Here is a 22,330-nt window from a genome sequence, read left to right on the forward strand (position 1 = left end):
ACCTTACATGTTCAGTGGTACTGGCTCATTTTTCAGGTTCTGTCGAACGCTTTTCCTGAGGGCATTATGTCGGTACTCTTTAAGTACAGAGCAGCAGATAGAGAACTACTTCTCATGCCAGGGTCGTGAAAGGGCAGGGTAGCTTACAGTGCAGTCATGACAGGTAGCAGTCATTAGTTTTCGTAAATTTAGAGTTATAGGTGTGCATTTTTCATAAAACACTGTAGCAACTTCCACGGACCTTTACTGTGCTCCGGAGAAATAGTGCATCTCTCTTTCCTCTTGGCTCCTTGTGTTGCCTGGAGCCTCTGCATCCTGGGCCAGGGGGACACCGGAGACCGCTGGCCCAGCATCCTGCGCTCCCATAGACCAGCACTGACCCCAAGCCCTCATTTTGCTGCTTCTCCTCTTCCCCTGGCTCTCCGAGATCAGCCCACACCTTAATGGCTTTTCGGTCCTTACCTCATGATATTGGAGTCATGTAACAAGTAGCACCACGTGGGAGTCCAGGGTTGGGTTGGAAGGCTGCAGTAGGTGGCTTGTAAGATTTCTTGTACCTTAAGTCAGGGAGCTGATACTCGAGTGTCACAACCCTGTAAAATCACCACCCCTGCCCCCACCATACTGCCTTTTTCAAACAGACAGACGTGTGCAGTCCTAGGTGGGATGTGGCAGAGCCAGGATTTGCGGCCAGGTCTGCCAGGCACCCAAGGCTGCCTCTTCGCTCATCCCTGTTTGCTAAGGCCGGCTTCTTGCGATGACCTTCTGTAGTCAACCCAGAGCTTTTGCTGGAGCTATTTGCATAGTGAACCTTTAGCATCTGGAAGAAATCATCCTAAGACCTTATGACTCCCCAAATTTAGAGATACAGTAATATAACGTCTTTCAAAAGGCACAACATTAAACTTTTACCTGGCCCCTCCACACTCTTTTGAGAGTTGGTTACTAAGAATATGCAGACATGAGCAAGCTCCGTTCACTCGGTAATTTCCAGTGCGAGCGGGTGGGGTTGTGCTTCTGTGTCCTGAGGGCTGAGGGTTGTGGAGCCATGGGAAGGGGGTTTGGGACTGCTTCCTCCAGCAGCACGACCAGGCTGTTCCTTCCTCCGTCCTTTCCCCGGAGACTCACGTCCTGTCTTATAATCTGTTTTTTTGAAAACGTAAGTACGGTTTAATAGATTGGGGTGGAAGGACACGGGCAGGGATGATTTTTTCTTTGTGTGGCGGGGCCTGATGAGGAGGGGGATTGTTTCCTACGGTCTGATTTGTTACTGTCTCAGGGACATGCTGAAGAACAACTCAGGGTTCTGTTTCTGTAAGTGGTTTTTACTTCATGATGATCTTCCGTCTTGATCAAATCTCAAGAAAACGCTAGGCTTCTTATGTAAATTAGTTATTTTTAAAGGACTCAGTGACCTAAAATATGAAACCTACCAAACTGCGGTGAAAGTTGCAGCTCACTCGTAAAATCAGTGATGCTGAGTGCTCCCCGGGTGGTGGTGGTAACCACATGAGTGTCTGTGTGTCTGCAAGGTGATGAAGTCAGTCTTCCTTTGTTTTGCTCTGCTGTACGGGCTGACAGTTCAGGGATTGTCTGTGTGGCTGGCCTGATGTCCTCCTCCTGTGTGGCCCCATTGTTTGACTGGCCGAGGCTCTCCACGCCTCATGCCTGAGGGAGAGCTGGCACTGGCGGAGCCCGGTCCTTCACGGCTGCGGAGCCTGAGCGCAGGCTGCTCTTGCCGTGAAACCTGCCCGAGTTCTCTGGGGCCAGCCTTCGTGTGATGGAGCTCTGGAGCCTGGCGGGGAAGTCACATGGGGTCCTGCAGCAGCCAAAGCGTGCAGAAGTCCAGAAGGGGGAGACAGGTGCTGATGGCTAGGGGGGAGGGGTGGTGGTGGGCGCGTCTCCTGGAGTCAGCGGGACTCAGCCAGGTCTGGCCGAGTGTTGGTGGAAAAGCTAAGTGTAACTTCGATTGTTTGGATGGGAGGGTCATAGAACGTGTCTTTAGCACTTACTTGAAAAGCATGTTTGTGACTACTAGTTGACATTAACCAACTTAACTGCCGTAATGTAGCTTTTTGGTAGAGGATTCTTCGGCATTGTTTCTGGTACATTCTTATGGGAGGCTTTTATATCTGCATAAAAGCAGACTATGCTTCAGTGCTGTGATGGAGGAAATGCCATTTTATCTGACTCACGCTCATCCTAGTGATGTTTTCTTGTACTTATTTCCTCTCATTTTATAAAAGGTGCTTGGGTTTTCAAGCATGCTCTAAGCAGCACTGCTAATAGTTTGTGATATTTGTAACCAGCACGTGAAATCACAGTTTGATATTTGTTGAAACATTGAAGACTTTACACGTTCTGCATCGTGGCAGATTTAATATTTGATTTTTTTCAGTTCATGGACTACTTGGCTTCATGTTACTTTTAAAGGATAAGGTCTGGTGTAAAGTATAATTTTCTGATGCAGTGGCTGGTGTCACAGTATGTTCTCTGTCCACCGTTCCTTTGACATTTGTGTCCAGTGACCATTTCTTCGAAGGGAGACATTGTAATCCTGGGGCCAGCACCCAGATTTTCCCACAAAGGAATGAACTCCTGGAGCAGCTCCTCCGCCCTTCGGCTCGCTCCCCCACTCTTGTATGAATAGACCCATTCAGGGGCGAAACCAGAGCCCAGTGTCACAGTGAAAGCGACTGATTCTCTTCATCTTAGATAGTGTAGCATGTAAGTTATTTAATCAGGTTTGCATTTACTTACGAAGGACTATGCTCTCCTTAGAGGACACAGAGAACAGTGAACAGACTAAGAATCCGTGTTGTATGCATGTTACTGATGTTGAAATCTAAATTTAGCTGAACGATTACTTTTTTTCCTTTAATGTTTAAGCATATATATTTTAGTTATCAAATTGGGGAGAAGACTGAGTGTGTTTGTCTTTATGCTGCACAACTTTGCGTGTGATCGGGGATGGCTGGCTTTGGAAGAGAAGTAACGCATTGTAGTGCACTTTTGTGGATGCTCAGGAAACACAAGGGGTGTGATCTTCTCCTTGAAGAAGGTGCTGGGCTGCTGACAGAGTGGGAGGGAAGAAGGGGGTTGAGGAAGGGGTTTGCGTTCCTTATTTACATCGGGTCCACTGGGAGCCCAGATCACTGCGCTCAGCCTGGCAGCCAGAGAGGGGCCAGCCTGTGTCCAATCCAGGTGCACATGCCACATGCAGGCTCTGCTCCTCACTAGCACTTTGATTTTGGAGGGTCCCTCCAGAGGACAAGACTGAAGCAGAGAGGGCAAGAGGGATAGTTTTTGTGAGGATGAGAAGGCTGTGGCCTTCGCACCTGGGCTCCACCAGCTCCACCTGCACACCTTGGCCCCTCTGTGCCCTGCCCTCGGAGGGGCCTCTGCTCTTGGCCCTTGCTGATGGAAGAAGGCTTATTTTTTAGTTCAGCTGCTTTGTACCTTTTTTAAAAAATATTTTATTTACCCATTTGAGAGAGACAGAGCATGAGCAGAGAGAGGGGGAAGCAGACTCCCCACTGAGCAGAGAGCCTGATGGCGCGGCTTGATCCCAGGACCCTGCGATCATGACCGGAGCTGAAGGCAGCCGCTTAACTGACTGAGCCACCCAGGTGTCCCATGGTTTGCACTTTTTATCTAACATAGGGTACCAAGAAACATTTTAAGGTTGATTTATCATTCTTTCTTTTATTATTATTATTATTATTATGCTATGTTAGTCCCCGTACAGTACACCATTAGCTTTTGATGTAGTGTTCCATGATTCGTTGTTTGTGTGTAACACCCAGTGCTCCATGCAATACGTGCCCTTCTTAATACCCAACACTGGGCTACCCCATCCCCTCAACCCTCATCCCCTCTAAAACCCTCAGTTTGTTTCCCAGAGTCCATAGTCTCTCATGGTTCGTCTCCCCCTCTGAATTCCACCCCCCTTCATTTTTTCCCTTCCTTCTCCTAATGTCCTGTATGCTATTCCTTATGTTCCACATGTAAGTGAAACCATATGTTAATTGTCTTTCTCTGCTTGACTTATTTCACTTAGCATAATCTCCTCCAGTTCCATCTATGTCAGTGCAAATGGTGGGTATTCATCCTTTCTGATGGCTGAGTAATATTCCATTGTTTATATGGACCACTTCTTTATCCATTCGTCTTTTGAAGGGCATCTCAGTTCCTTCCACAGTTTGGTTATTGTGGACATTGCTGCTATGAACATTGGGGTGCATGTGCCCCTTCTTTTCACTACATCTGTATCTTTGGTGTAAATACTCAGTAGTGCAATTGCTGGGTCATAGGGGAGCTCTGTTTTTAACTTTTTGAGAAGCCTCCACACTGTTTTCCAGAGTGGCTGTACCAACTTGCATTCCCACCAACAGTGTAAGAGGGTTCCCCTTTCTCCACATCCTCTCCAGCATTTGTTGTTTCTCGCCTTGTCAGTTTTTGCCATTCTAACTGGCGTAAGGTGGTATCTCAATGTGGATTTGATTTGAATTTCCCTGATGGCTAATGATGTTGAACATTTTTTTCATGTGTCTGTTGGCCATTTGTATGTCTTCATTGGAAAAGTGTCTGTTCATATCTTCTGCCCATTTTTTGATTTGATTATTTGTTTTTTGGGTGTTGAGTTTGAGAAGTTCTTTATAGATCTTGGATACCAGCCCTTTATCTGAAGTGTCCTTTACAAATATATTCTCCCATTCCTTGGGTTGCTTCTTTGTTTTGTTGACTGTTTCCTTTGCTGTGCAGAAGCTTTTTATCTTGATGAAGTCCCAAAAGTTCATTTTTGCTTTTGTTTTCCTTGCCTTTGGAGACGTGTCATGAAAAAGGTTGCTGTGGCCGATGTCAAAGAGTTTACTGCCTATGTTCTCCTCTATGATTTTTGATGGATTCCTGTCTCACATCGAGGTCTTTCATCCATTTGGAGTTTATCTTTGTATATGGTGTGAGAGAGTGGTCGAGTTTCATTCTTCTGTATAGAGCTGTCCAATTTTCCCAGCCCCATTTATTGAAGAGACTGTCTTTTTTCCATTGGATGTTTTTTCCTGCTTTGTCAAAAAGTAGTTGACCATAGAGTTGAGGGTCATTCTTTCTTTAAAGTAGTGGGTATTTAAGGGCTTTATACTGGTGGACTTGTAATTTTTAATGTGTGTTGCACGGTCTCAGACCATCATTCCCTAATGAAACTGATTTACATTTGCTAGGCTCAGTCTAAAGAGCAAACCTGATTTTATTATTAGTTGAAATATACTTTGTGTTAAAATGCATGGATTTTAAGGGTACAATTCAGTGAGTTTTGACAAGTTGTATTTATTTGTAATGACTACTCAAGTCACGGTATCTATCTATCACCCTGGAAACTTAGGCCCTTTCCCCATTGTCACTCCTCGCCCCTTCTGCTTTCTACCCTCAGCAGATTAGTTTTGCCTGTGTTCTTGGACTGGACTGTAAATGGGACAGGATGGCTGGCTTCTGCGCGACACCGTGTTGGAGGTTGACCCGTGTGTGCATGCCATTGTGATCTGAGCAGACAGGGCATGACTTCTCTGATGATGGCATTCATCCCAGCCTCGTTCTGCGTGGTACCTGTCCCACGTGTGCTTGGCAGTGCGAGGGTCAGTTGTGTAGCTGTGGGAAGACTCCGTTACGCGGGTTTTCGTAGTTAACGGTCACAGGAAGGCATGTTCAGTGCGTCGCTGTTCTGTAGGGGCAACATGGGAGTCCGGACAGTGGTGAACTTCCCACAGCTGCTAAATCTGAGCGGCGAGTAATGCTGTTCATTGTTCGTCATAGGTGCTACAGAATATTTTGGAAACAGAAAATGAATATTCTAAAGAGCTTCAGACTGTGCTTTCAAGCTATCTTCGGCCATTGCAGACCAGTGAGAAGTAAGTGGGGGAAATTGTATTAACTGCGGCACAGACGGCTCCTGGGCTGTTTGCTCGTGTCCTCTGAGAAGAGAGGACGAGATGCTGGTACGGTCCGCTGTAGCGGTCTGTTTTAGAGGCGAGGATTTTTAGTAGGTGGCGCCTCTAATCAGGCACTGGGAGGGGAGAGGAGAGTGAAACTGTAGTTCTTTTACTATTATTTTTCTTGGTTCTAGGTTAAGTTCAACAAGCACTTCATATTTAATGGGAAATCTAGAAGAAATATGTTCTTTCCAGCAAATGCTTGTACAGTCTCTAGAAGAATGCACCAAGTAAGTAAGAAGCTAAAAGTTTGTAAAATTCAGGTTAAGTACGCCTGGTATTTAAAGAATCAAATTTAATGTAATTTTAGGATTTACATTTCTAATGATGGAAACCGTTACTTTGAATCTTCTTATTTTTAAATTCTGTTTCTGTGTTAGCAGGACCAGGAAACTTTTTCTCTTGGAATCTGGTCGGTCTCTGGTTTTTCCTTCCTGTAGTTTTGTCTTTCTCTGTCTTGGAAGTGGTGAGGCGTGTTCTGCCCTCTGTGTTGGCCATGCTTACAGTAGGCTCTAGGTCTCCTCCAGGCACTTGATACTGAAGGTGTGGCGGGACAGCTGAAGGATGCAGGAAGTACTGGCTTCAAACAGAAATTCACACCATGTGTCCTTTTTTAGCAGTTTTGGTTTGTATAAAGTGGCATTAATTACTGGGCATGAAAAGAGTAGTTCGAGAATTGCTTTGCTTTCCTTTTGGTGAATGGAGGTCATTTGCCAGCAATGTGGGGTCTTTGCAAGAGGCCAGCCTCTGTGTGCTTGCCTCTGCTTTTCCCAGTGGCCGTGGATAGCATGGAGTAAATAAATTAATATTTGTGTAGTACATTTGCAGCACCCTCTTTGGCACTTCCCTCAGACTTGTCTGCACTGCAGATGTATGGATCTGAAACCTGAACTTCAGGGAGGGCACACACAGGCCGAGAATTCAGTGTCTCGTCAGGCTTCAGGCCTTGTGTCATCTCAGACCTCAGTGTGACCTAGGTAGTGTTTTGGTTAAGTTCCTCGAGGGCATGGTGCGTTGGTGTTAGCTGTTGGATTTTCCATGCTGGAACGGAGGGTTTGAGACTAGCTTTCCTTATCAACCATTCCCCTTACCTTTCATCGTGAATATTCTACAAGTTTGCAGAGATTGGTGCAGAACTCAGGTGCGTAGTCCTGGGATTTCCCCCCACGTCCCAGCGACTCGGTTGAACCAAACTGTGCAGTTTGCTTCTGGGGATTAGCTGCTCCACGTGGCCCAGCCTTGGCCACTATTGGCCCCATAGAGCATAGAGAACTGCGTCCTGTCCTTCTCCAAACACCAGCCGTCTCCAGAATCTTCCCCTCTGGCCGTCTGACGCCTTCAGACAGTTGGTTTTATCTTTTTTCCGAAGTTTGTGTACCTGCAGGAGAGTCCACTTGATAGGAATAAGGTGGCCATAACCTGAAGGGGAACGCCCTACGTGCTGGAAGCCAGCTGAGGGCGTGACCTCGAGCTTGGAGTGTGACGGGCCTCCCGTGTTGTGACCGCACATCGTGCGCCGCTGGTCTGCTTCTGCAGCTGGTGCTGATTGCCTCTCTCTGTTGTTCTGTGCTCGTGAGGTTATGCCTGTTTGAGGGTGAGCGACTGTCATAGCCTAGATCTGAGAAGGGAGAAAGAGGGTCCGTGGATGGGCCCAGTCTCCAGCTTTCACCTAAATGGAAGGAGGGCTGTGTTGTGTTTTTGGGGTGTGTGTGCGTGCACCTGTCTCGATGCTACCTCAGTAGCACACCTTGCCAGCCACGTGATTTTAGAATGCCCCTTTTATACAAAACTGAAGGGTTCAGGCCTCTGTTTCTCTCACTGCCCAGAGCCTCGATCTGTGGGTTTGTGACTGTGCACAGGTGGGGCATGGCAGCTGGATGCTGGAGAAAAAGAAAGGGGGTTAGTTTGCTGCTTTATAGCGGAGGAGCTGTCAAGGTAGGCACTTCTCTCTGATAGATTGCTGCTAGGAACACACGTTCTGGGATTTTTGTATATTTTGTTTTGTATATTTTGTATCTTTTGTTTTTGTGTATTTTGTTTCATATATTTTTGTATGTACAAGGAGGTCTTTTTCGCTTAAATTTTCTGTGTTCCATTACTTGGCAACTTCCCTTCTGTCTATAAACTTCAGGATGATTTCCCTGTGTTGCATACTTCTAGGTTGCCAGAAGCTCAGCAGAGAGTTGGAGGATGCTTTTTAAATCTGATGCCACAGATGAAAACCTTGTACCTTGCCTATTGTGCCAACCACCCATCTGCAGTGAGTGTTCTCACGGAGCACAGGTATCCTCCCTCAGATTCCCCCTGGGGAGGGAAAGGACCTTTTGGGGTGCCCTCCGCGTCAGCTCGTTTTGGCTTCGTGTTCCATGAAACGCGGTGCTGACATCCCCTTGTCTTTTCATTGGTTATGGCGTTTTTAGTCTCCTCTTGAGCTGAGTGCCCGAGAAGCACTGGTAAGTGGTCTCTGGGGTGCCGAGTAGCATTTTTGGAGTAGAAGAAGGGTGTTTTTTGAAGTCTCCCTTCAGTCTGGAGCCCTTGGGATAGTGGTTGGAGGAACTGCTAGGATTCTGGAGCGTAGCTGCGAGCTAAACCCAGGTTCCAGAATCCTGCTTCTCTGAGTTCCTAGAACTGAAAGGTGAGGGGATGGAATTAGATGTGCTGTAAGAAAGTGTTACTTTTAAAACTAGAGCTGGGTTTCCTAGGTACAAGTTTCAGTTGGAGATAATTAGCTTCAGCTTTTCATCCTGAAGCAGCACTAGAAAAAGTGAAACAGGACGCACAGACCTCCTGCCTGTTTGCTGAGACTCCGAGGGGTGGAAGGAGGCGGAGGAACGGCTCCGTCTCTGGCAGGGGCTGCTCGGTAGAGTGCGGGGGCTCTGTCTCTGCTTCTGAGAGAGGCACCAAGTTTTACTAAGTGTGCTAGAAAGATTGTCACGGTTACTTTTGTAAAGAGCCCTTTAAAAGTCTTTTAAACCGTAAACAAAAAAGTTGTTTTAGTAGCATTAAGGATAACTTACAGTTAAATATGTAACTAAATATTTCAACTTAAAAACTGTGGGTAATCAGGCATGGCCGAGCTATTTATAAATTGAGCTGAGGCTCAAGTGTAGCCTCCCTGTGAGTGCGGCTGGATTGTGGGGCCGTGGACGGAGGGCCTCTGGCTCATTTTGACCTGGTTTGAGCCCCAACTGTGCACTGAGCTTGTGAGCCTTGGGTAGGTCCTCTTGCTTCTCTGGGCTTTATTCCCTTCCCTGAAAGTGCTGACTGATGGAGTTATTGTAAGCATTAAGCAAAATGTACGTGAGCAGACCAGAGCCCAGCGAGCTTGGCAGGTCCTCCAGCGTGAATGCTGGTTGTGGTCTGCGCTGCGCTCCTCCCCCAGAAGACCCTGTGCATTCACTGTTGCTCAGTGTGCTGAGACACGGTAGGGAAGCCTCTCCAGTCCTGAAACGCAGCAGCCTCTGCCGGCGGACAGAAGGAAAGCGAGGTCAGGATATATGGTGTCCACAGAAATGGAACCCAGAGAACCCCAGCCCCCCTCCCGTGAACTCTCCTTGCCTTCCTGGGAGGGCAGCTGTGCTCAACCGCACCTTCCATTAGGTGTGCTGCCTTCTTCTGGGCGTTAGAATTTCTGCAGAAGTTGACTGCAAGGATTACATTTGTATTTGTGAGAATTCCGCAGGAATTATTGACGTGGCAATAGGGGAGAAAAACAGAAAGCAAATAGGATTTTAGGGTAAAACTGTCCTTTTAAAATTTTTGTTCTCCTTCCTTTATGGGGGGTGGGGGTTGATCCTCTAGGGTCGGGCTGGAAGTCTAGAGGGGGTGGGGTGGGCACTTTTGGGACTGATTCTAACCAGATATTTTTTCCCCGTGGAAGTGAGGATCTGTCCTGAAGATGGCATTTAAAGTGACTCAGATTGTTCACGAAAGTGTTCAGACTTTGAAGGGAAATGCTTGCGAGTATGTGATGTTTACCCTGTCTTCTGTGCTATTACTTCAATGATTGTTTGTGTCCTAGCTGAAATGCAAGGGCGGAGTTTTCCCAGAATAACAGGGAAGGAATACAGACAAGTTTGAGAGGGGAACCTCTCTGCCCCCTCCACGTGGCGTGTCTGTGGGGTGGGAAGGTCGCGGTCCTGCTCTGGCAGGGTGAGCCGTGGGAGACGCGCCGCCCGGGCTGGCAGGATGCGCTGCCTGTGTGCCCTCCTGAGGTCTCTGGGCCTCGAGAGGCCCCGCCCTGCCCACCAGGCCGACCCTGCTTCCCAGGCGTAAGTTGGGGGATTGAGACAGGGTTGCAGCTGGCACCATGTTGTGTTCTGGCATTTTAACCTGTAACCTCGTTCCTGCTTCCCTACATTGTTGGAGTCTTAAAGCTGCCACTCTTATGGGCTGATTAACCTATTTTTATGCTTGAATGTATTTCTTAAGGATTGACTTACGTGTACTGATTAGAAGTTTTAAAGGCTTTAATTGCAATTGTGTGATTGCTCATTGTGTTGAAATTCTCAATGTGACTCTTGGGAACGTATAGGCAGGAATGCCCGTTGTGTGGAATCAGAGCCGAAAGTTTCCTTTTGCATTTTCATGGTAGTAGACATAGGTTTGTGGCTGCGTATTTTGAATAAGTTACGTGTTTCATGATTTTCTCTGTAAAATGAGTTTTATTTTTCCCCCAGCACTGTAATTATTGCTTTTTGCTTGGCTTACATGACGGTTCTCGGTGTGAGTGTCCTTTTGTTGGAGCCCACAGTGTCATTTCAATGACCGCAGGGGAGATCCGCTGTGGAAAGTGGCTAGCATCCGTAGAAAGTAAGCTGAAAGAGCCATTGTTTTGTCAAAATAGCCATAACCAGCTGTTTTGTTTTGTTGTACTAAATTTAAAAAACTAAAATGAAATATGATCTATAAAGACTTAACTGTGTACATGTTCTGGCATTCTGAGATCATGGATGTTAAAAGAAGTTACTTTTGTTTGCAGAAATGTCATTTTAAATTCTTAGTTTTAGGGTGTTTCTGGAGTGGTCGAGGAGTAGAACTTGCTTAGTTCCGGTTTTCTCTGCCACAACTACAGTTAGGAAATTTAATATCCAGAAATATATATATATATATATATATATAAAAAGACCATTCCGAATGGACTTCCTTGTGGCTTTTCTTGTGGTGGGAAAGGCTCTGCTTGGCTTGTAGCTGAAGGAGTTGAAATACGATTTTAGTCCATAGAGTTCCGCTTTTATGGGACTGTGCTTGATCAGTTGTTTGGCACTTGGAGAAATGCTGCTAACATACACATTTCTCCTTCTTAAATCTGTCCTTTTGCTCCACTGCTTCAGGGATGGAGAGGGTAGTTGGAAGAGATGAGCATTTGAGGAAGAATGTGTGAGGGGCAGGCACCATGTGTGTGAGACAAAGGAATAAGCAGGGTCAGAGGGGCCACACCAGCCACTCGGGTCCGGTGTGGGCTCCGGGGGCCTCCGTCCCCACAGTTTGCCTTCCTTTATAAATGTGCATGAGAACGACCCCTGTGTGGCAGGCTCGGTGACGTGCTGGGGATTAGGTACAGAAGTGTCTCCGATGCCCAGCAGAGTGTTCATGCAAAAGCAGGTCATCCCCTTCCCTCTGCCCTTCCTGCTGCCTTCTCCTGGCTGCAACTCTCACTTCCACCTGAGCTGAGCAGAGGGGAGTGGCAGGGAGAAAGTCAGCCTGGGAGCACTCCTCAGTTACCCACCCCATCCTAGTGGGGAGAAGTCGGCGTGGAAGAAGGGAGGAGGCAAAGTGGGGATAAAACACGTGACTCTGCGCACAGGTGCTCGAAGGTGCAGCTCCTGCCCTTAGATCCCCACGGCCTCGGGTAGACCCTGGAGCGGTGCCGGCAAGGTCGTGAAACCCCGCTGGGCCGGGCTTCAGTGACCGTGGTCGGGGTTGTCCAGAGAAAACCAGTCTGTAAAAGCACAGCGTTAGATGCACACACGGGCTGTGCCGTGTCTTGTACCCACACACCCCTCTAGAGAAAGCCCAGCAGCTTCATGATTTATGTTGCGTCACCACGAAGGGCCGTCTTACAGGAATAAAATCATGAAGCCTTATTCTTACAGAAATGAAAAAACGTATGTGTGGTAAGTTTTTATAGATAGGATTATGTGAAAACTTCCCCTTTTTAATGATTTGCTTTGACTTTGATAATACTTCCAAAATGTATCTATGTACGTTCATTTGAAAGGTTGATTTTAAGAAATGGAGACGTTGGTACAGATGGGTAGATAGGCGGGCAGATGCAGGTACTGTTACCCACGTTAGTCCCGTATTGTTTACACAGCCCACTCTGGTTTCAGTGAGTGCCCTTGCTTAATTAACCAGGCCACCTCGTTTTCATAATCCCAATTTCAGTTAGAAGTAGCTGTCTGAAGGAGTCTTGCGTGCTTAAGATGTGTAAGACTAGTTTCATAATGATTGATTCCTTTGTTTTCAACCTGAAACGTGGAGCCTTTTATTTTTAAGTTGGTTTAGTTAAGTGAACGGCTTTCCTTGTGGTTGCATGAGATCCGTCGTGGTTGGGTGAGAGATGGGTTGTGCTAACACCGATTCTTGTGCTCACATTTCCACGTGAAGTCCTTTTAGTTGAACTGTAGAAAACGGTGGTACTCAGTACTTTTGAACTAGCGTCTCAGAGGGTGTACATTTTCACCAGGAGCCCTTAGTGTGGCTGGTACTCCCAAGAAGCTTGGGCAGTGGGCAGGTGTAGCTGAGTGGAGGCTGAGGGGACAGAGGAGGCGAGGCAGTGGCGGGGGGGTCCCTGAGGTCAGGTCAGGTCACCTGCACTGAGGACTGATCTGCTTCACAGTTTTCATATTTTTTGGCTTCACTTAAAGTGTTCTTCCCAGTAGGTGACATGGGGGCTCCAAGGTCAGGGTGGTGACCTGAGCTGGTGTGTCCTCTCCCCCCCCAGCCTGTCTGTCTCTCATATCCCTGTGCCTGGAATGGGTAAGGGGCAGCAGTGAGGAGCGCAGGGGTGCAGTAGAGGCCTAAGTGCAGAGACGGATCCCCGGCGTGAGTCCTGATGTGTCTGTCACTGACCGAGCTCGATGCCCACCACTGCACTCCTGGCCTGCGTGGGTTGTTCCAGACACTGTGGCTGCAGAACTGGGGCCCTCAGGGCAAAGCTGGTATGCTGGTCGCAGAAGTTAGGTGAGAAATAGGATGAAGGTGACGGGAGTCCAGAAAACACGCAGGCGTGGCTTCCAGCTTCCTTACTTTCTGAATACGAGCTCAGTGCCCTTACCTGTGAGTGTGGGTGACATTCTTAATATATCGTGAGGGCTCAGTGAAGTGATGATGGAAGAGTGTTTTTGAGATTTTAAAGCCCACGTGGATCAGTTACTTCATTGTGCTGTCTCGGGCTCCCTCCTTTTTTTTTTTTTTTTTTTTTAAGTTTTTTTTTTTATTTGAGAGACAGCCAGGGCGAGAGAGAACACAAGCAGGGGGAGTGGGAAAGAAAGAAGCAGGTTTCCCAGTGGAGCAGGGAGCCGGATGTGGGGCTCAATTCCAGGACCCTGGGATCACGCCCTGAGCCGAAGGCAGACGCTTAACGACTGAGCCACCCAGGCGCCCCATCAGGCTCGCTCCGCACAGAACGCTTCAGAGGCTGTCGGTGGACTGGGAGGCACCTGGAGCGTTAGTGCCCTGCTTCAGTTCATGGTGGCAGTAGAGCTACCCTCGAGGTGCCCAGATAATTGAAATCTGTTCTAGCTTGGAGAACACTTGCTGGAATTTGGATGCTCCTGGGTGAACTAGACTTGCCGAAGCGGCCTTTTCATGAGTGGAATGAGTGCATCTGCTTAGCAGACCACCAGCGTTCAGTTATACACGGCTGGTTCTGCTCCTCACCAGAGCAGCAAGGGCATAAACCTTCTGGGGTTCTCCCTTTTGGTGTTCCAATGTAGCCAGCGCCTGTTTGGCTCTAAGTATGAAGTGTTCAAGAGACCACGGTACATTTCACACCCTTGGTGCTGCTGGCGGGGAGAGTGCGGTTCCCTGCTTCTGTGCATGCGCTAACTGCCGCGCCGTCTGCTCTCTCCACGTGGCTGCTGGCCGCTCAGCGAGCAGCTGGGAGAGTTCATGGAGACCAGAGGCGCCAGCAGCCCGGGGATCCTGGTGCTGACCACCGGCCTCAGCAGACCATTCATGCGCCTGGACAAGTACCCCACGCTGCTCAAGGAGCTGGAGAGACACATGGAGGTACTGCTTGCCGCGTGCCTGTCACTGGGAATCCAATACCTTGTCAGAGAAACTCTCAATCCATTTTAGAGCCCAGAACCGACCAAAGTGCTTTGCACAGGTTTTTGACTTAACGGATTTTCAAAAATGGTTTTGCAAAATACTAAGTTTTCTCCTTATCCCAACTTTAGAAAAAAAAAAATGTCATCCTTCATGTTGTCACCCACTGCTGCTGTTAGAAAAATCTCCAAAAACTAGAAAACGTACATCTCAGTTTTAAGTAGCATTGAGGTGCCCTATTAGGGACATTTAGCCATGAGTGGTCAGGGTAATGTTTATACAGTCATAATAGTAAGAGAATCCATCAATTCCTGATCTAGATTTGTCTTATTTTTGAGTAATAGGCTGTAGGCCTGGCAGAAACTTGTGTCCAAGTTGCTGTCTGGGTGAGGGTTGGCAAATTTTCACCGTGAAGGGTGGGCCCTGTGGCCCCCTGCCCTGCCGCCCACCTCTGCTCTCGGGTGCCAGAGCCGCAGAGGCCCCGTGTGAGGCCGGGCGGAGGGGGTGGGTACCGACTCCTGCCTTGAGCTTTTCTCTTCTAAACTGGCATTTCCCCCAAAGTCCAGTAGCTGCATGAGAACAAGAATGGCACTTTAATGCTGAGAAAAATAAGATCTGTTGTGGGTTGAAAAGTGTTGGGAAAGTTTGAAGCTAGTCTGTAGAGTGCCTTTTGAAGAAAAAAACCTTCACATTATGAAAGGTAATAGTGTGTCTTCTATTCAAAGGATTATCATCCAGATAGACAAGATATTCAGAAATCCATGACTGCCTTCAAAAATCTCTCGGTAAGCGATTAAGCTAAGTATTATGGCTTTTCCCCCAGGTGTTACTGTGACAAGGGAATGTAGAAAAATTTGTCACCCAAAGTCCAATGATAAATTGAGAGTTAGAATTTGGGTGTACTCAAATAAAAATGAACATGGTAGTTTATTTACCATGGTGGTAAACTCACGTGCTTTGCTGGGCTGTGGACACCAGGAATATTACAAGTTGTTTAACCTTTAAAAAGGCACCGCATGTTTGATGCTATAGTTACTTACAAAAGTCCTCCTCCGCGGACAGCGTCTTCAGCGAAGACGAGTGGAGCCCCGCTCTGTCACCCTGCTGTCACATCCCTGTGCTTCTGGAACGCACCTCACTTACCCTGCTTGCTCCTGGTCCCCTGCTCAGTCTCTGCGCTAGTGGAGACCAAGAAAACCAGAAGATACCTTCTTGTCCAGTCTGCAGTTTTTCCTTCTAAAAGCAAGATCTGCTGTATCGTTCTCAAATAATGTTTGAGTCCAGAGCTGCATGGGTGTTGCCCCACTTAATTCCATGCTCGTGAATTCAGTATCCTTGTTCAGCTGATTATCGGTCTTAGGAAGGAACAAAGTCATATGGCCAGTACTTCAGGTTCTGGAAGCTTGTATGTCTTCTAACAATGGTGTTCTGTGTCTCAGGCCCAGTGTCAGGAAGTACGGAAAAGGAAGGAACTGGAATTGCAGATCCTGACGGAGGCCATCCGGAGCTGGGAGGGAGATGACATTACGACCCTGGGCAACGTTGTGTACATGTCCCAGGTCATGGTTCAGTGCGCTGGAAGTGAGGTACGCAGGGTCCGAGTGACGCGGTGCCACGCTCCTCTCTGCAGAGTGGGTGGGAACGGAACAGAGTGGAGGGATAGGGTGGCTGCTGGACTGATGGTGGACCTGTTCCCATCTCCACATTGTTTTTCCTGAAACAATGTAAGATGCCTTGGGGGAAAAAAACTGAGTTGAGAGCTGAAATAATTTGTATTCAGTATAATTTGTTTTGTAAATGCGTTCTCAGATTTCTCCGTGACAGTCAAGAATGTAAATACTTTAGAATGTTAGGCTTTTTATGATCGCATAATAAGAGATTTTAAAGGAATGTCAAATTTAATAGGATTCCTATATCCTAATTTGTTACCTGCCTTTTGTCCTTGTGAGACATAAAAGTGGCTTCTGCTCTGGTAGTGAGGCTCAGCTCATGGTGGACCGCTTGACCACTGTAGGTCAGCCAGGGTGAGCGGTGATCAGCCTGTGTCACCTGGAAGGTGGCAGCCAGACAGGGCTGGTGTCGCAGTTGTCTGCCGCAGAGCAGTGTGTATGTTCCCACCTGCCTGGGCCTTTCTGCCAATGCAGTCATTCTAGGAAGTCTTTCTTCAGTGGTTTAGATCATTCAGTCTGTTGTGTCCTCTCTCCTGGTTGGCAGTTGTGGAAATCCATTACCTGGTGGGTTTGGTGTGAGTGAGAGATGAGCGTAGACTCTTGCATCACCACCGAGGGAAACCACGGTTTGCTTCCCTGTGCGTGAGTTCCATTCACTTGCTCACCAAGCAAGCGTCTCTTCCTGAGTTTTGTCCTACTTTTGTCTGTGTCAAAACAAAACAAACCAAGAACAGTAATTAACATGATCAGAATATGCTAATGACCCATTTGCAAACTTGAAACTCTCAGGACAGTAAGAAAACTGAAACTAATGTCAGCTTGGGGACTGTAGGAAATCGTGACTTTCTAGTCTACTACACTGACTTAAAGACCCCAAATCTTTCCAGAAAGTCTTTTAATCATGCACATTTAAACATTGGGAAGTGTTTCTTTAATTTGTAAGCAGTGTTTTCTTTATAATGTGAGATCAATGAAACATGTATAGGTGTGCTCAGACAGTGATTCCAAGCCATGACGGGGAAGATGGTGGTGGGTCCCACAGGTTTCTTCATGACAGGGCCTCGCGGCACCTGGGCCCCTCGGACTCCCACTCACGTGTTGCACACCTCCATGCACAGCGTGTGGGAAGTGCCGTCACACAAGTTTGAAGTGTGCAACCTGTTCTCAAGGCCCGTGGCCTGTGGCTGGCATCGGAGGACTCTGAGGACGACCCTGCTTCTGGACCCCTCGGCATTTGCGAGAAATGGCTGCTCGAGGAAAGGGCTGTCTGCATTCTTGACATTCCCGGGAATCTGTGTCCTTTCCTTATGGTCTCTCTGGGACTTTTTGTTTTTTTAAAACCTTTTTGAAGCAAGTGGTTTTTAATAGAAATGCTTTTAAGTCTTTCATGTAAACTAGCTGAGGTTTATAGCGTGGATGAAAACAACATCGAATTGATGAATTGGGCTTTAAGGGAAGTGCCGGGAATTACTAACAGACCAAAGTTGAATTTAACATTTTTTTATCTTGTCCTCCTTCATCTTGAAAGGTCCACCTGTTCTCCACCACAACCCCCAAACTTTATGAGTTCTTTGTTTTCTTTCAAACATAAAAAAAATTTTTTTTAGCCTAACTAAGATTTAATGGCGGAGCTGAACTCCTTAACCGTTTTTTTTTAAGGACGCTACAAGGGCTGCTTGTAAGTCTAAGACTTTATCATAATTTTGTTTCCATTTATTTTAGCTGATAGAATTTGGTAGAAACAAGGAAACGCGGTACATGCTTCATAAGATCTAATGTAGATACTTGTTCTCACATCTGTATGTTTTAAAAACAAAATCACTTGGATTTCTTTGTTCTTTTACATTAGGAAAAGAATGAGAGATACCTTCTGCTCTTCCCAAATATTTTGCTAATGTTGTCTGCCAGTCCTAGGATGAGTGGTTTTATCTATCAGGTAAAATACATTTTAAATTTACATTTTATTGTTTACTGTGGATCTGAGAATCTGTTCCAGACGTAGTTTGATTTTTGGGTGAAGTACTTACGTTCCGTCTGTAGTGCCGTATGTGTAGCGTTCCTTAGTCGGATGCGTACACGTAGCTCCTGGCTGTGTGTCCATGCGGCTGTGCAGACGGAGGCTTGTGTGAATCTACGCACAGGTAGGAGGAAACCAGTGACGTTTGAGGGCTGCCTCCTAAGGACGCGGGCTGCTTGAGGTGAGCCCGCCAGCTCTGTCACCACCTGAATCCGTCTTGGAGTTGCCACCTTCCTGGCCACCGTGGTGCTGCGGCGGCGGGCTGGGCTAGTGGGAGGGCGCAGACTGAGAGGCCCCAGAAGCCACCCAGCGCTGCAGGAGACTGGCTGAGGGCGGCTGATGCAAGGAGCAGCAAGTAATCGCTTAACCTTATTTTTAGTCGCCTTACTGACACTCTTTGAGAAGAGGGGTGAGCTGATTTAAAAAGAAAATGCAAGGGACGGGGAGGTGTTTTGTTTCTCTACAGAAATTTAAAATGGGATGTTACATAGCGATTTTCTGTCTAAGTAGGTGCTTCTGGCTTCACAGCCTTTTTTCTGTGTGGTCAACAGAAGGTCGGGTCCTCCCCGTCACTCTTTCCCAGGCCTCTGGCCAGTCACCTGGTCCTGCTTCAGCAGGAGTCACCCTTTTGTTGTCTGAGAGTCTTTAGACATAGTATGTGCTCTGTCCGGGACATGGACATGGGTGGGCGCTGAGTCCGAGGCGTCCGTGGCATGTTTGTGCGAACCCCACAGAAAGCTTTGCCACCCACAGAGGAGCAGTTGTCACACACTTACTCCAAAAAGAGCACTTTGACATTGGTGCAGCTGGTATGTGCAGGTAAACCCAGAAAAACAGTGCCTCTTAATTAGGGTGCTGCCAAGCAGGCGTCTGTGGCTGAGATGGCACCTACCCATGTTCCCCCAAACTGGCAGCTCCGCCCTGCTCTGGCTTCATGTCTTGTCTCCAAGAGGCTGAGGATGGGCTCTGCTTGGACCCACGGGAGTAGAAGTTGCCGTTTGGGGCTGGCTCAGGACCCTGGCGATGAGGCTGGTGTCCACGGCACGTTTGCCCTGGATGTCGGTGTTGGTGTGTCCCTGGAGGCCTCATGCCCCCAGCGAGACCCCACTTTCCCGTGCTGTGCAGTGTCCTGGGAAGGGTGTCTGAGTGTGTGACCCATGCTGTGTGCATCGTAAGGACCCGTTTCTGGCTCTGAGGGACGGAGAAGAGCGTTCAGTCCAGGACTGTGCTGTCCGCTGCTGTTGTGCTGGGCTCAGCACGCGGCTGCTCCTTCGTCTTCGACAGCACTTCCCAGAGCTGTCCTTACACTTCTGTATGCAGCGCACGGTGGTGTTCAAGCCTGTCCGACCATGGAAATGCCAAGCACGCTCCAACGTGCCACTTGGTGAACTTCCGGACAGGCTCAGTGCTTGTGTGGGAGGGGGGTGGGAGACCGCCATGGGTGCTGTAGGATGTCGGCAGCTCCTCGGCAAGTCGGGAGCGCCCAGCCAGCCGTGGCACTGCCGCTGTCCCCTCTGGGGCCCCCTACCTTGCTGAGAACCGCTGCTTTGGGAGTCGCAGAGTGNCCCGGGGGGCCCCCCCCCCCCCCCACGCCGAGAAAGCACCAACAGACTTCTCCGTGAGCCTTGGCCAGCGCGTGCCGTGGGAATACGTTTAGTTTTTAGCCCCGTGCCATCGTGGGTGGTTCGCTTGCAGCCCTGTTCTAGTGGTGTCTGTCCCCTGACCTTTCCCGTTCTGGTTCCCACCCGTTGTCTGCATTCTGTGTGGTGCACAACTAGCAGCTTCTCCTCCCGTGGACAGCCAGGCGTAATTCCTGTACAGTTCCTCTTGCTCCAGCTTCCCCGTTTCGCCTTCCAAGGTGGGACTCCCTCCAAATTTCTCTGTGAGGCAAACCTGTGCCTGTTTTTTGTCCTGATAGGGCCATGTCCCGTGCGCTGGTGTTTATGTTGAGGACCGATCACATTCAGTTTTTGTCCTGGTTGCTGCCCTGTACCTTACCGCTGGCTCCCGTTTGTGTTGATTACAGTGTTACGATTTCTTATTTGACCTAGAGATTTTGTAATATACACGCATACGGCACAAAGAGCTTTGTTGGTTTACACAGTTCTTCTGTCATTTCTAAAATCATTTAATACTTATTTTGATAATGGTACCTTCTTTACTAGAAAAGCACTAATTGTTTTTTTTTTGTGGGGGGGGTCTTTTTTAGGGAAAGCTACCAACGACAGGAATGACAATCACAAAGCTTGAGGACAGTGAAAATCATAGAAATGCATTTGAAATATCAGGTGATAGGCACAGACTTTGTGGATGCCTTCTGTCCCGGTGATGAGAGGCAGCTTACCATTTGTGTGCAGATTCTTGTTGGACTGTCCAGAGGGCTGATGGTTAAGCGCTGTTCAATTCTACTCTGGATGTGTGTGTGTGCCTGCGTGTGCTTTCTACCTGTTTTCCCGTTTCAGCCTGTTTTTCTCACTTCCAGGGAGCATGATTGAGCGGATCTTAGTGTCCTGCAACAACCAGCAGGATCTCCATGAGTGGGTGGACCACCTGCAGAAGCAGACGAAGGTCACTTCTGTCGGCAACCCCACCATCAAGCCACATTCTGTGCCGTCTCACACGGTAAGGACCCCGTACTTCTGCCTCTGCGCCGTGGGGGAGTCAGCCTTTGGTCGGGTTGTCATCAAGTGAGCAAGTGCTTTGAAGCGTAATCGATATCCGGATCAAGAGTACAAATATGGGTCTGGATTTCCTGGAAGATGAGTGGCGTGTCTGCGTGGCATCGCTCGTCGCCTCACACTGCTCGCTCCTGGGCTGTGCCTTCCCGCACGTGGTTTGCTGGCATCAGCTCAGAGGGGGGCCTAGGAGACCAACTTATGGGGCTTTTCACCTGAAACCTCAAGAGCCAGCAGTCCATAGCTTTTTTTTTCCTGAGAATCTTAACTTAATCATTGTTTTGATTTTAAGAAATCCATTTTTCCTCTCTTAGAAGAGCTCACCAGCTCTTTGACATTTTAAGTACTCAAACATTTTGAAGTATCTCAGCACAAAGTGTTCATGTTTAAATGAACTTTCCGCTGTTTTCTGCTCAAGATACTGGTATCAAGTCCTTGTCGTAACCTCCCTCATCTTTCCCACACGATAGTGAAGTGTGCACAGCTTTTCACAGGTGACCTGTGAGTGTACAGTATTTCCAGGTGGTGGGCTTTTCTCACCTCCCTGTTAGATGGTTGTGATCTTTATTTGGACTTTCTACCACGTGGTTCACGTCTGTATTCATTATCCTTAGCAGTCAAGTTTTTGCTCAGAAAGAGTGGCTGTAGTATAACATTCTTTTTTTTTTTTTTTTTTAAATATTGATTTATTTGGGAGAGAGCACACTGGTGCAAGCAGGGGGAGGGGCAGAGGGAGAGAGAGAATCCTCAAGCAGACTTCCCACCGAGCACGGAGCTGGATGCGGGGCTCAATTCCAGGACCCTGAAATCATGACCTGAGCCAAAATCAAGAGTCAGATGCTCAACCCACTGAGCCTCCCGGGCGCTCCTGTTGCGTGACGTTCAGAGTGGTTTTATCTTCCTTGGTTTCTCTTAACAGTTTGGAGGTTGAGACTACTGTTTGCTTTAGCTAACGTTTCATTTTGAATGACTCTGCCATTTATAACTTCTCCATGTTAAAAAAAAAAACACTAAAGATGCTTAGCTTGCATGGAACTGAATTTGTTCCAAAGATGACATATGTACGTGTGTGTGTTTATAAAGAAATACGGAAGTGCTTCTTCATATTGTCAGCAGCACCTTAAAACCAAACAGTAGGATTTCACGCCAGGTAAAACGTTGTTCTCTGAACCCTGGCGGTGTTCCTCGCGAACAGGCATTTGAAGTGTTACATATCCTTCCTAGGGAGTTGCCTCTTGGATGCATTCTGTATTCTCCCTGTGATCCAGCTGCATCACTCTCATTTTAGCATACAGCATTCCCCTTTTGGAGAAACAAATCCAGATATTATTTACTGTAGTGTTATTGTTAGAAGAGATGTTCTACATAATTTTCTCCCTTTGTGAATTATGTAGTTTCAAAAAATTGTTACGTAATTAATGGTTGTATAGCCTGTTACAAGACACGCACGCACGTGCGCACGCACACACACAGACACGCGCGCAGCCAGGATGGGCCTGTGGTTACTGCAGGGAGTTTCTTGCTCTTGCCCTGGGGTGCGGTGGCATCAGCCACTGCCAGGCTTCTCATTAAGCATGTGTTTCAAATAGGCAGTTCTTTTGAACGATGATCTCACCCTGATTTCCAGCTCACAGAACAGTTTGCTCTTTTATTAAGCGGGCTTTATTGTTTTGGGTAATTTGAGGTCATTAGCTGATTTTGAGCGTTATT

General features: G+C 47.7%; 1 protein-coding gene across 9 annotated transcripts in view; it reads left to right on the forward strand.

Annotated features, from left to right (window-relative positions):
- Window positions 1–22,330, forward strand: part of ARHGEF7 (Rho guanine nucleotide exchange factor 7) — a 99,088-nt gene that overhangs the window by 55,200 nt on the left and 21,558 nt on the right. For 7 of the 9 annotated variants that reach the window (XR_004626831.1, XM_019805288.2, XM_034665485.1 and 4 more), the window contains 9 exons: window positions 5,809–5,903; window positions 6,119–6,214; window positions 8,145–8,267; window positions 14,081–14,219; window positions 14,984–15,043; window positions 15,698–15,844; window positions 17,778–17,864; window positions 20,155–20,233; window positions 20,428–20,567. Coding sequence is in view for 8 of the 9 variants with exons in the window: in XM_019805288.2 (XP_019660847.1) it covers window positions 5,809–5,903; window positions 6,119–6,214; window positions 8,145–8,267; window positions 14,081–14,219; window positions 14,984–15,043; window positions 15,698–15,844; window positions 17,778–17,864; window positions 20,155–20,233; window positions 20,428–20,567 (966 nt within the window). In the remaining variant the exon portion in view is untranslated. Of the gene's footprint in view, window positions 1–1,337; window positions 1,863–4,480; window positions 4,484–5,808; window positions 5,904–6,118; window positions 6,253–8,144; window positions 8,268–14,080; window positions 14,220–14,983; window positions 15,044–15,697; window positions 15,845–17,777; window positions 17,865–20,154; window positions 20,234–20,427; window positions 20,568–22,330 lie in introns of those variants that run through there. The other 2 variants (XM_034665486.1, XM_034665488.1) reach the window with 2 other exon arrangements.

The sequence above is a fragment of the Ailuropoda melanoleuca genome, chromosome 7 (assembly GCF_002007445.2).
Source record: "Ailuropoda melanoleuca isolate Jingjing chromosome 7, ASM200744v2, whole genome shotgun sequence".
Taxonomy (NCBI): Eukaryota; Metazoa; Chordata; class Mammalia; order Carnivora; family Ursidae; genus Ailuropoda; species Ailuropoda melanoleuca.